The 12626-nt window shown below is 35.5% G+C and overlaps 1 protein-coding gene across 11 annotated transcripts; it reads left to right on the top strand.

Moving 5' to 3' along the window:
- Positions 1 to 591: 591 nt before the first annotated feature.
- On the top strand, positions 592 to 11367 carry LOC111380000 (SNF2 domain-containing protein CLASSY 1-like). Of its 11 annotated transcripts, none has more exons than XM_023003462.1 (10): positions 592 to 798; positions 1127 to 1227; positions 3551 to 3654; positions 3760 to 3836; positions 3997 to 4037; positions 4119 to 4230; positions 5732 to 5982; positions 7362 to 8759; positions 8921 to 9076; positions 9252 to 11367. In XM_023003462.1, the coding sequence occupies exons 6-10, from the start codon at positions 4179 to 4181 to the stop codon at positions 11199 to 11201; spliced, it is 3807 nt and encodes a 1268-aa protein (XP_022859230.1). In that variant the 5' UTR covers positions 592 to 798; positions 1127 to 1227; positions 3551 to 3654; positions 3760 to 3836; positions 3997 to 4037; positions 4119 to 4178; the 3' UTR covers positions 11202 to 11367. The 11 variants fall into 11 exon arrangements, with proteins under 11 accessions (XP_022859230.1, XP_022859222.1, XP_022859231.1 ...); XM_023003454.1 differs by having other exon boundaries at positions 3509 to 3654; XM_023003463.1 differs by lacking the exon at positions 3997 to 4037.
- Positions 11368 to 12626: the final 1259 nt, after the last annotated feature.

Genomic DNA, 12626 nt, shown 5'->3' with positions numbered 1-12626 from the left:
GTGAATTTTTCACATGATTCACTATATAGAAAGAGGTTCTGTTTGGGGGATTTGATTTTTCTTTTGATTAAATAACTAATAATTGATTTCATGATAATAATATGAAGACCATTCTTGAATTTCGCACAAGCAAAATTTTATTTATTATATTTGTTTTGATACAATGCTAAAGAAGCTAGGGTTTTCACAAACCCAAGTTGGCTATAGCCCATAAGAGCAAATGAAAGCCCAATCAGTGAGCTATGAGTAATAGGTAGCTGAGTTGTACTGACTTATAATAGATTCTTAAAAAGTAGATTTAGGATTCGTTTGGCGGAGTTTATACTTCTTGTAGAAAAACTTTTTGAGAATGTTGTAATAGGTCAATTTACTCTAAAAACTTTTTTTATCAGTAAACGCTTCCATTTATTCAAACACTGTCAAAGGTAACTCTTAATTTCAAAAGTAACTTTTGATTTTTTAAAGTTTTGCCAAACAGGTCCTTATTAGTTGGGAGTTGGGACCACCTCAATTTTCTCAAGAATCCGCAATAAATTAGCATCATCGGGTCCAAGAGGAACTTTTCATCCAATTGTTTTACATGCACACAACTCGGCAAACCCTATTCCCATTTTCCACCGTTAGATCCAAAAGTGTACAAAATCACAACCCTATGTTTTTGATTTCCTAAATTGACCTCATCCTATCTCCACATTCATCATTCGAGTACCTGCGTGATTTTCAACGACCTTTTTCATTAACCCGTCCTCTTTTTCCGGTTTTCATGCAGAAAGGCAGACACTCAGCACAAACTCCCAGGTTCTCAGTCTTTTTCCTTGTGGATTTTTGCTACCCACTAGCCAGTAACCTCTCATTTACTCATTTTTTCCCACTATTCACTTTCTTAGCTATATATCGGCCCGTGTACTGCATTTTGATGACAAAATTCTCTGGCCGGAACCAATTTTCTCGCCGGAGTTTTATTTCTTAAGTAAAACTGAGTTTTCTTTGAATTCCGTGTTTCTGAGTTTCGGTTAATTTTGAGCTCCTTTTTCACCTGAATTAGTTTCTGGGTTTTGTTTTTGCTTTGCATTTGAAAATTTTATTGGCTACTGTTTTAATGCTTCTTGTAATTGTGATTTTGCAGGGGGAAAGAATTACAATATTTGTGCTTGTTGATCATTCTGGGTTTGAGCTCAAGAAATCAGGATATGATTTTCTCAAAATCCGTAAATTGAGCTTCACTTAGTAAGTCTCTTTCTTTGGTAAATTTTGGGTAATTTTGATTAATGTGGAATATATGCAATTTTCCACTTCATGCACTGCTTTTGCAACCTCATTTCTGGATCAGATTGGAAAGCGAATAATAAAAAAAAGCACAAAAAGGAATCTGTAGGTAGAAGGCAGCTCTATAGCTTTAAAAAGAAACCTTGTATAAAATTAATGAGAGGTTTGAAACGAAAAAGCAGTGTTTTTTTTCCAGTTATTGGTAAGAATGCAAAATTTTGTGCTTTCATTGCATACCTTCTGGAAAAGCCTAAACATATATATGTGGTGTGAAATGTTAACAGCTGAAAATACACACACACACGTGTGTGTGTGTGTGTGTGTGTGTGTGTGTGTGTGTGTGTGTATATATATATATATATAGAGAGAGAGAGAGAGAGAGAGAGAGAGAGAGATGTTATGCAGAAAGAATATTCCTTATCATTTCTGTAAATGTTAAAAAAATTTCTCTTTACCAGCTACCAGGCTTGTATGTGTTGATAAGGTTGCAAACTATGTGTATATATTTTTAATTATCTACACGTTACCTAACTTTCTGTATTTTTACTTCCAGAGGACATTGTAAATGTTACTTGCAGGGCTATAGTTTTGAACCCTTGAATAAGGTCATTATAAGTCCTAATTTGTAGGACCGAAAAGAGAGGGTAAACTTATATAGTCAAGGAGTTGATACAAAATTTCTACAAATTGTTAAGGATTGCAATAAAAAATTTTCTGAACTTTGGGGGCTGCCGTGCTTGCCTTGACCCTGTGGGCATTTGCCTTTGTATATCAACGTACTTATAGTTCTTCGCACACATCCTTTCTTGGTCCCGTGTTGTTTTGGAAGAAAACGGAAATTATGTATGTTTGAGCCATATTATTTTGAAAGAATGTATTTTGGAATAATAGATTGATGAAAAATGTGTGCTTAAAAAATGAAGAAAATTTTTGGATTTGCGTGTAATATTATTTTATTTAATAGTGTGTGATTGAAATGATATCAAATCACTGTTTAATAATGTATTTTTTTTTATAAGAATGTGGCTCTAAAAAAGCCATATAATTAACACAGCTAGTTGGCATCATTTAAAATATTTATACTTGTGAAGGTGTTGAAAGCGTCTGTCAATTTTATGCGTAAACACGGAGTGTTGAAAGCATTTCTCAAGTTTATGCGCAAACAAGTGATTTTATTTTTATTTATTATTATCATTATTATTTCAATATTTCAAATTCTACTGTGGCTTTGAAATCGAGTAGATACTCTCTTAAATTCCTATCAGTCATTTTAGTGCATCTCAATGACTGTAGCTTGTGGGATGAAGAGGCAGCACTCTTGAATCTTGATCTCATACTTGGCATGTGATTTGGTCATAGGATCATGTAGTATGTATCTCCAATGAAAATAACTATTCTTTTGACTGAGTAAATGTTTATTTGTTAATATTTCATGTGGTGATTAAAGTACAAGATTTGTAAACTTAGACCAAATAGTCTTCAGACATATATCTATAGTTCTTTATACAACCATTAAACTAAGGGCTCGATTATTATGAATTTCTTGAAGGCAGTTACTACCATTCTTTTAAGAGTATTTCTTAATCACGATGAGAATATGTACTGTGGTCGTGATTTATGTTCCCATATGTACTATGGGAATAAATATGATGTCATCTCTACAAGGACCAGGCTCAAACCTTAGTGCTTAAAATCTATGTAAGGTTCAGTTCCAACTTATCTATTGGTCCTTGACCTGCTCGATACATTTAACATGCACATTTTCTCGTTTTATGACTACAAATGCTGAACAGTGCCCCTCCATTACATCATCTATAAAACTGTTGGTTTTATTGAAGTCCAAAATATTCACATACATTCTGTTGGCTCTCCTTCAATATAAAGTCTCATTACTACTATTTTAAACTCTGTTCGTAATATATCATATCATGAAGTTGAAGTATATCTATTATTTTTGTTTCCGGTAATAGGCGCTACAATTTCCATTTGAATTTCTTAAATGCAATTTATATATCTTTTTTTGTGTGATGAGGCATGCTAGTGGCCATCTCTAATGCAGTGGCTAGTCATATGTCGTCCTTGTGTTGTGCTGTGTTTTGATTGATTTTCAATGACCTGCTACCAAAATTTAGTCCTATCTCCAGTTTTAAAAGGGCCCCACTCTATTTATTTGTAATAAAACCCTCTCTTACATTTCAGTTTTCTTTATTACTGCATTTTGCAAATAATTCCTGATCTACAGATCTGCAACTCTGAATTTGTCATTGCTGTTATGAATGGAAAGTACTAGATTTAAATTGAGCAAGTTCATTGCCCTGATGGAGTTCGTCTTACATGCTGGAATCTTGGTGAATCTATCACTAACCAACCTCCATGAAGTGAAGTAAGGTACGTGGATACAGGGGACATGGTTGTGGACACTATGTAGGTTTGAATTTATTATTATTATTATTATTATTTATTTTTATTTTATTTTTTTTGATATTTTTATAGTTGAGTTGGTTATGTGGTGGTGCCGAGGGTGATGTCAGTTGAAAAGGTTGTGAAGTCTTTTAAATAAAAATAATTAGGTATGTAATATCTCTGTACATAAATATTTCTGTATATGTTTCCTATATATAATTAAATTTCTAGAGATCATATACTAAAACATTTTTTATAGTTTCATAAAACGTGTCAATTTTTTTTTCAAAAAAAAAAAAAAAGGGTGTAATCCTATCTTGAATCCAGGAGAAATCATCGAATTCCTTTGGGAGGGATCAGTCTCATAGGTAACTTTAGTACCTTAGGATTTAATATCCGTAGCTCTTCAGATGCTTAGTTGTAAAGTAACTTCTTTGACAATATTGCAGGGCACAACTCTGAATTGCTGGTTTCTTCATTCAATAAGATAAGGTTGGGATTCCTTAGCCATGCTGAAGAGGAAGCAATTACATCAATACAAGCATCCGTTTGATCCACAACGTAGGAATTTCCTCACTTGTTTGTTGATTAGAACATTTATTGATTCTCAAATTAATTGTTGATCTTTTGTATTTTTTTCATGCTTCAATTACTTGAAATTGAAATTTTTATGATAATTCGTCATATTTTTATCATAATATGAAGTGAAAAATACACTGATATAAAACGATCAACATAATAAGTGTGAGAAATAACTCACACTGAATACTTGATATGTCATAGTCTTGGGTTTCAGCCTTAGTTATTTACCAATGAAGCAACACCTCAATGGCCAGGTGCTTGAAATCACTACAAAGTTGAAAATTTGGAACTCTTTATGTCATTACGTTGAAACAATCAAAGAAATGCATTGTTTTGGGAGGCATAGTATTTTTGTGACGAATTACATATTTCTGGAAAAGAACACAGAAGAACAAAATAAGAAATGTAGGTTGGTTTCACTCAAATGATTCTACAGAGACAATAATGATGCTAAAGTAGAAGGGTTTCTCATAATTCATCTCCAAAATCCCATAGACATTGACTTTCTCCCTTGTTGTGCCAGTCGCTCTCAACTAGTCTACCAATAATATTTTATATTGGCATAAGTTGGCTCATGATGCACCAACTATGAGCAACATGTATTAGTTCAAGAGGCACCAGTAATCAAGTTAAGTTCAATCCCTATCGCTGGGACCGAGCTCTCTGCTTCAAGAAAGAAGGTTGGTTCTTTTCCGATAAAAATCTTTAATCATGCAAACCACCAAACTGATGTTAAGTCATGATTGGGGCCCAACAGCGATAGTGACCATTCTCTTAGTTTTATTATAAAATAAAACCTTGATACAGTTTACAACTCATTTACAAAATTCAGAAAGCTCAAGAGCAAGTAGCTATTCTTGTGTGCTTCACATCACCATAACATTGAAGTTTAAATAGGATGAGAGACTAATAAGTGATAGTGCTTAGGGCCAATGCATAAATTTTTAAGTAATTATAGGGCCTCATAGAATGCGATGTACTCTTTATAAGATGATATCCCACGTATGCTTTGGGAGCATAATCTGAATAATTTATGAAGGTTTTAATATCTCCTGCTTGTCAATAAGAGCTGAAGCACTTTAGGATAGTTGGTTTTGCCCACTATTTTGTCAAGCCACGGGTTTAGCTAGATTGCTTACAGGTGGTAATGAAGTCACTTACGAGGTGCTATCTCGTTAGAGCCTAGACTTATTGACTGGACGAGTGCGCATTTGAGTTGAGGTGTTTGTAACTCCACTTACCACTTGGCTGGGGAAAGATATTGCTTCTGGTTTATATCATCATAATATGCAAAAAAGTGTACATGCAAACCACTGCATTACTGGAACCTCTTTTTTGAGCTGCTTGAAGCAATTGGTTGATTAATAGACATTGTTTGTCCATCTAATATAGAAAACTGTGTTTTGACCTTTTATTTCTGTAATACAAGTGACTTAAACTTCGACTTGTAATATTGATTCATTCTTTTGTCAACTGGTAGCTTTTGAGGCATTTTGGTGTGGCTCATGGAAATCAGTGGAACGCCTGAGAATTAGTGGTGGAGATATTACTGTACACATAGATAATAATGGAGTGGTTACTGAGGAGGACATTCCTATGTCCCATCTTCGAATAAAATCAAGAAAAGCAACATGCCATGACTGTACATCTTTTCTGAGACCTGGAGTTGAGATATGTGTGTTCTTCATCCCCCAGTACTCAAAACGTTCAGATGAAGAAAAAGAAGAACCAGTAAGTTTCTTTTACTGTTGATTGAATGACAATCTAATCGGGCATAGTTACCCTGTATTTGTCCTTATGGTTGATGAAAAGTGCTTTATACGTGTATTTTGGGGTAGAGTTCTTACTCACGCTAAGACATCTGTGAATATCTTTATCTCATTTACTGAGTTACTGCAGTTATGCTTCCCTTTATCTTTCAACTTAATTTCTTTTACAAATATTCTTCATAACTTGATACATAATTTTTCTGCATCAGTTAATTGAAATGCACTAAAAGTCTCAAGATTTAGCTTTTTATAAATAACCACACTTTATCAATATTTCATGTTGTCACTCCTCTTAATTGCACAAGTACAGGTACACACGCACTAAACCACTCATTGCCTTAGGTTATATGTTGGCAAATATTTTATTTTCAAGAAAATTGGTGGTTCGCTTTTCCTCAAATGACAATCTTTAATATGCACATTGCTCACTTCTCCTTCTGCATGCACCAAACCAGTCATTGCCTTTGGTTATGTGTTGGAAAATATTTTATTTCAAGGAAACTGGTCGTCTGCTTTTCTTCGAATGACAATTTGTAAAATGCACATTTCTCACTTGACTACTCTTTCTGCCTCCGTAGCCATTATTTATCCGCAAACTTTTCCCATGTTGTGATATCTGTTATGTTAATAAATAATAGATAGTTTTTTTATCTGGTTGATAGGGTTATATCTATATATGAAAATCTTTATGAGAGCAGAGGAAATAAAAGTTTCTTTTTCATAAACATTTAAGTGCTCTCCAAATGTTACGATATTAATGAGAGATGGATGAAAAAACTTGAGTCATTTAGAGAGAAAAGTTTCACCTTTTGTTATATAAATATGTAGAATATACGAGCCTATTTATATGCTAAAAATACAGGCTGTGAAACAGATTTTTAAATCCAAGACACTAGAACATGAAAAAAGATATGTAGATGTTATCCATACCAAATCCTATCCTAATCTCCACAAGCAAACTGCGCTAAAAAGGGATTTAAATCAGGATAACTAAGGCCAAAAAGTCAGGAATAAATACCATGGGAAAACTTAGAATTTTCCACTATAAATTGCAAATCTTTTGTAGATAAACAGAATGGATTTGTGATTACTTAGATTCTTCTTCAATGCTCACTTTTCAGATTCTTCTTCNATTGCAAATCTTTTGTAGATAAACAGAATGGATTTGTGATTACTTAGATTCTTCTTCAATGCTCACTTTTCAGATTCTTCTTCAATGCTCACTTTTCCATCTTGTTTTAGTTGTACTTAAATATTATTTTTTTTAAAAATATAAGATTACTCAATACATCTATTGGGGTTGGAAGATTGAGTTCATTCACCTGTCTTTTTGTGCCATAGGTTTGGATTGATGCCAAAATAAGATCTATTGAGAGGAAACCTCATGATGTTGTGTGTTATTGTCAATTCTACGTCAGCTTCTACATCAACCAAGGCCCTGGTCTTATGGTAGACAAAAAACTTGGTAAAGAAATATGCACAGTAAACATTGATCAAATATCTGTTCTTCAAAAGCTCGAATTGATGCCTTGTGAAACTGAATATTACCGTTGGGGCTCCTCCGAGGACATTTTTTCATTGCAACAATATAAGTTGTTTAATGGAAAATTCTCTGCTGACCTTACTTGGCTTCTTGTTGCATCTGTTCTGAAACAAACGGCATTTGATGTAAGATCAATACAGAACCATGTTGTCTATGAGATTTGGGATAGCAATCATGACAAAGATCAACCAAATCCTCACAATCATTCGTATGCCGTGAATTTCAAGGTGGAAAATGAAATTTTGACCCCCATAGTCATTCAATATGTTCCAGCTAGTCTTGAAGCGGGTCCTGATGGAAAGGAAATTATACCTATGTCCTACTATGATGTCATGGAATTGCGGAGGTCAAAGCGTCGAAACATACAGCCGGAACGTTACATAGGTTGTGATGATCCTTATGAAATAGAGGTGACTCGATTAGGTGAAAGAAAGACGTATACATGGGAGTATGATGAAATGCCATTGGCTTTGTCAGTTCAGGCTGATAATGAATACCAGAAACATGGTGATGCTTACCGGATTTGTTCTGATAAAAGAGTGTTGAGTGAAAATAACCTATTATGTACTGGCAATTTCAAATCAGGTTCATCTAAAAATCCAAGACAACAATCTGTTACAAGAGATAAAGGAGTCCAGGAAAACCAACTTGCTATCATTCCTCTACATGCCAATCCACTTCTCCAAGAAGAGAATCCTCAATTTGCAAAGTCAGGAGATCATCTAAAAGAGATAGGAGATTATTTTTTGAATTTCTACGGAAATGGTTCTCCAACCTTTCATAGAAAGAAAGTATCTGATGACTTCATGGAAGCGGGAAGTGGAGGTAGTAGGAAGGATACTTCTTATAGGAAGCACCCGACAAAGAGAAACAATTTTAATAAGAGGGACTGCTTTTATATAAGGGAGAGCATTTATGATGTGAGAAGTTTCAAAAAAGGCTCCGTGAGTGCACAAGTCTGCAGGGAGATGATTAAGAGATGTATGGAAAATATAGATGCCACTCTCAAAAATGAACAGGAACAGCCACCGGTAGTTGATCAGTGGAAAGAGTTCCAGACAGAAAAATCTTCAAATAAAAAAGAACCAGAAGAGAAACCCTCAACAAAAAATGAAGAAGAAATGTCAGAAATTGATATGTTATGGAAGGAAATGGAACTAGCATTGGCATCATGGTACCTCCTTGACGCCCATGAGGTATATTTATTAAAATCTTCATTGGTATATGTGACATTTAACTCATTGTTCTATTTCATGTTGCTAAAACTATGGACCATTTTATGTTATGGTGTTATTTGTAATTGTCTGGATGTTCGTTTTTGCTGGTTATTTTATTTCATTTGCTTTGCAAATTACAGGATTCTCATGTTCCGTCAGCGACTGAAGTGCAAAAGTCAAGTAAAAATGTAGAAAAAGTTTGTCAACATGATTACAGACTCAATGAACAAATTGGAACAGTTTGCCAATTATGCGGCTATGTAGACACCGAAATAAAGGATGTCCTGCCACCCTTTGTAAGTCAAATTCGACATTTAGTGAATTGGCGATTAAGTATGTTGCCTACTATAATTGGTTCAAATTTGTGGCCCTGGTTATTTAGACAATATATTGATGTCCCTCTATGACAAGTTCAAGTGTCAATTTTGCTGACATTCTAATTGTAAATTGTCACTATTTTTCCTTTTGTAGTCTGCATCAATAAATTTGAGTTTAAATAAGGAGCAAAAAACTGAAGAAGATTCAGAGAATAATCGGGGTGAAGATGGTGACGTTGCTAAGTTTAGTATTCCTGCCTCTTCTAGTGCTCCTTCAACAGAAGGGGGAGGAAACGTTTGGGCCTTGATACCTGAACTCGGAAGTAAATTGCGAGCCCACCAGAAGAGAGCCTTTGAATTTCTATGGAGAAATATTGCTGGGTCCTTGATACCAGCCAGAATGGAAAAAAAGAAAAAGAGAAGAGGTGGTTGTGTTATTTCTCATTCTCCTGGAGCTGGTAAAACTTTGCTTATCATTGCATTTCTTGTGAGTTACTTGAAATTATTTCCTGGATCAAGGCCACTGGTCCTTGCGCCAAAGACAACACTATATACCTGGTATAAAGAAATAATTAAGTGGGAAGTTCCGATTCCAGTTTACCAAATCCATGGTGGTCAAACATATAAATATGAGGTGTTGAAGCAGAGAATGAAATTAGCTCCTGGTTTGCCCCGTAACCAAGATGTCATGCATGTTGTGGACTGCCTAGAAAAGATGCAGAGGTGGCTTTCTCATCCGAGTATCCTGCTCATGGGTTACACCTCTTTCTTAACATTAACCCGAGAAGATTCAAATTATGCTCATCGGAAATATATGGCTCAATTACTGAAGCAGTGTCCAGGAATTTTGATACTTGACGAAGGCCACAACCCAAGAAGTACAAAATCAAGGCTTAGAAAAGCGTTGATGAAGGTCAACACAGGGCTAAGAGTTTTGCTTTCTGGGACGCTGTTTCAGAATAATTTTGGTGAATATTTTAACACACTTCTATTAGCAAGGCCTAGATTCGTCAATGAGGTTTTGAAGGAGCTTGATCCCAAGTACAAGAAGAGAAAGAAAGATAAACTGACGCGCTTTTCACTAGAGAATAGGGCACGAAAGCTGTTGATTGATAAAATTTCTAGGAAGATTGATTCAAATGTAGAAGGAGAAAGAGTCCAAGTTCTAAAAACATTGAAGAAGCTGACTAGTAAATTCATAGATGTACACGAGGGTTCAAGCTCTGATAATCTCCCAGGTTTACAGTGCTACACACTGATGATGAAGTCGACCAGTCTTCAACAAGAACTCTTAGTAAAGCTTCAGAATAATAGGCCTGTATACAAGGGATTTCCATTGGAATTGGAGCTTTTAATTACACTTGGGGCAATCCATCCTTGGTTGATTAGAACAACAGCATGCTCTGGTCAGTACTTCAGCCCTGAGGAGTTGGAGGATCTGGAGCAATACAAATTTGACATGCGATCAGGTTCAAAGGTGAGATTTGTTATGAGCCTTTTGCCTCGATGTCTTCTCAGAAAAGAAAAGCTCCTCATATTTTGCCATAATATTGCTCCGATCAATCTGTTTATACAAATATTTGAGCGATTCTATGGGTGGCGAAAGGGTCGGGAAGTGCTGGTGCTTCAAGGTGACATTGAGCTTTTTGAACGTGGACGGGTAATGGATAAATTTGAGGAGCCAGGGGGACCATCTAAGGTTATGCTTGCTTCAATTACTGCTTGCGCTGAGGGAATTAGCTTGACTGCTGCATCACGGGTAATTTTGCTTGACTCAGAGTGGAATCCTTCAAAGAGTAAGCAAGCAATTGCACGAGCCTTTCGACCAGGTCAGAGTAAAGTCGTCTACGTGTACCAGCTTTTGGCCACAGGCACGCTAGAAGAAGAGAAACACGGTCGAACTACATGGAAGGAGTGGGTTTCAAGTATGATATTTAGCGAAGAACATGTTGACGACCCTTCTAAGTGGCAAGCACCGAAAATTGAAGATGAACTGCTGAGGGAGATAGTGGAAGAAGATCGAGCTGCACTGTTTCATCGGATAATGAAGAATGAGAAGGCTTCAAATATGATTGGAGCTAAAGACATTTTGAAAAAAATGTGAAATTCTTCTTCAATGTAAAATAAATAAATAAATTGTTGGATGTGCAAAACTATTTTGTCCTTCCCTTTTTAACTTCCTGTGTGTTCTTGATGAACTCTTTGCCGTCCGTGTGGAACATTGTGAAAAATCTAATATTTATTCAAGAAATGATCATCCTGTTCTGCAAGATGAACTGTATATTATGTTCAGTAGTGTACGATTCCAGTTGCAACTCACACGTGCTTAAATGCAGTCTGAAGTAGATGTACTGTCGTCTCTTAAAGTCAGCCTACTCTTTTTTAAACAAATCATCAACTCATCCTCGGTGGATGTTAGACTCCACTAAAGAAGGATGATGGGGTTAGGATGCCCTAATTATAAGATACATGGAGTGCTCCCGAGGCATAACCCTATGGTGCAAAGGACAGAAGTGAGGTAGTCTCAGCCTTGCTGGCAGTCGCAATGTAAGGGTTCGATTTCTGAGATATGAAATTGGACTCTTTGTAGGCACCAGTGTACAGGTAAGCTTTTGTTTACTGACTTGTTGGGGCACACCCCGCGATTTACTTCTCTCACAATACTCTAGAGGCGGGGCGGTGAGGACCCTGAAGATTAACCCTCAAGGTTGGGGTTCAACCTTTTTTACATGGAGCTCGCAAGAAAGAATACATGGAAGAGGGACGTAGACTTGACCTCCAAAAAGCAACGAATCTAAAGAAAGCAGTAAATGAGGAAATATCAGCCTATCGTAGAGGTGTTCGTTTAACAATCTAGTTGCTTCAATAGAACATGAAAATGATGCTTCCGACACTGTTAGTACATTAAAACTATAACACAGTTCAATAATCATATTGTTGGAGATTCCACCATCGTAGACGATGAAATTATCTTCACGGAATGGCGTTAAATGCCAAGTAATAGAAATTATACAGGTGAATTCGTGAAAACTTAAAGATATATTTGAAACAAAGATGATTTAGAGCAGTTAGAAAAAATTCTATTGGCAATTAAAGAGACTTGTTTGAATTTATCTTATATAGTAATAGAAACATGATAAATATTATTATCTTTTCTATATTATATTGTACAAAACTTTGACAACTATTTATAATACAGGATTAAAGAATGTGAGAGGTAGCAAAACGAATGTTACAAAAATTACAATTTATAGCAAAAAATTGCACGAAACGCAGGAAAAATGCTCCATTCTCCGTTTATTAAAAGAAACTCAGTTTGAACTTTGCAAAAGAAAGAAAAAACAGTAATAGTTGGGGTAAATGAATCCTCACCGAACGCGGTGGAAAGAAAACACGAAAATGAGTCAAAAACAGAAACATAATAATTAAACATGATTCAACAAACACAGAAGAAGAAAACTTATTGTTGACACACTAAAAGTGCAACCCAAATCGAATATCCCAAAGAATGGAGCCCAATTGAGAAATT

The sequence above is a fragment of the Olea europaea genome, unplaced genomic scaffold (assembly GCF_002742605.1).
Source record: "Olea europaea var. sylvestris unplaced genomic scaffold, O_europaea_v1 scaffold2078, whole genome shotgun sequence".
Lineage (NCBI taxonomy): Eukaryota > Viridiplantae > Streptophyta > Magnoliopsida > Lamiales > Oleaceae > Olea > Olea europaea.
The sequence above is the reverse complement of the archived record's forward strand: the minus strand, read 5'-3'. Positions and strand labels throughout refer to the sequence as shown.

What these genes read in the sequence shown, in the direction of transcription:
- LOC111380000 (XM_023003461.1), top strand. Translation starts at nt 4,179, where the DNA reads ATGCTGAAGAGGAAGCAATTACATCAATACAAGCATCCGTTTGATCCA. An exon ending in GCATCCGTTTGATCCACAAC is followed by an intron (nt 4,231 to 5,731) that starts GTAGGAATTTCC and finishes GTCAACTGGTAG; the next exon opens with CTTTTGAGGCATTTTGGTGT. An exon ending in ACCTCCTTGACGCCCATGAG is followed by an intron (nt 8,760 to 8,920) that starts GTATATTTATTA and finishes TGCAAATTACAG; the next exon opens with GATTCTCATGTTCCGTCAGC.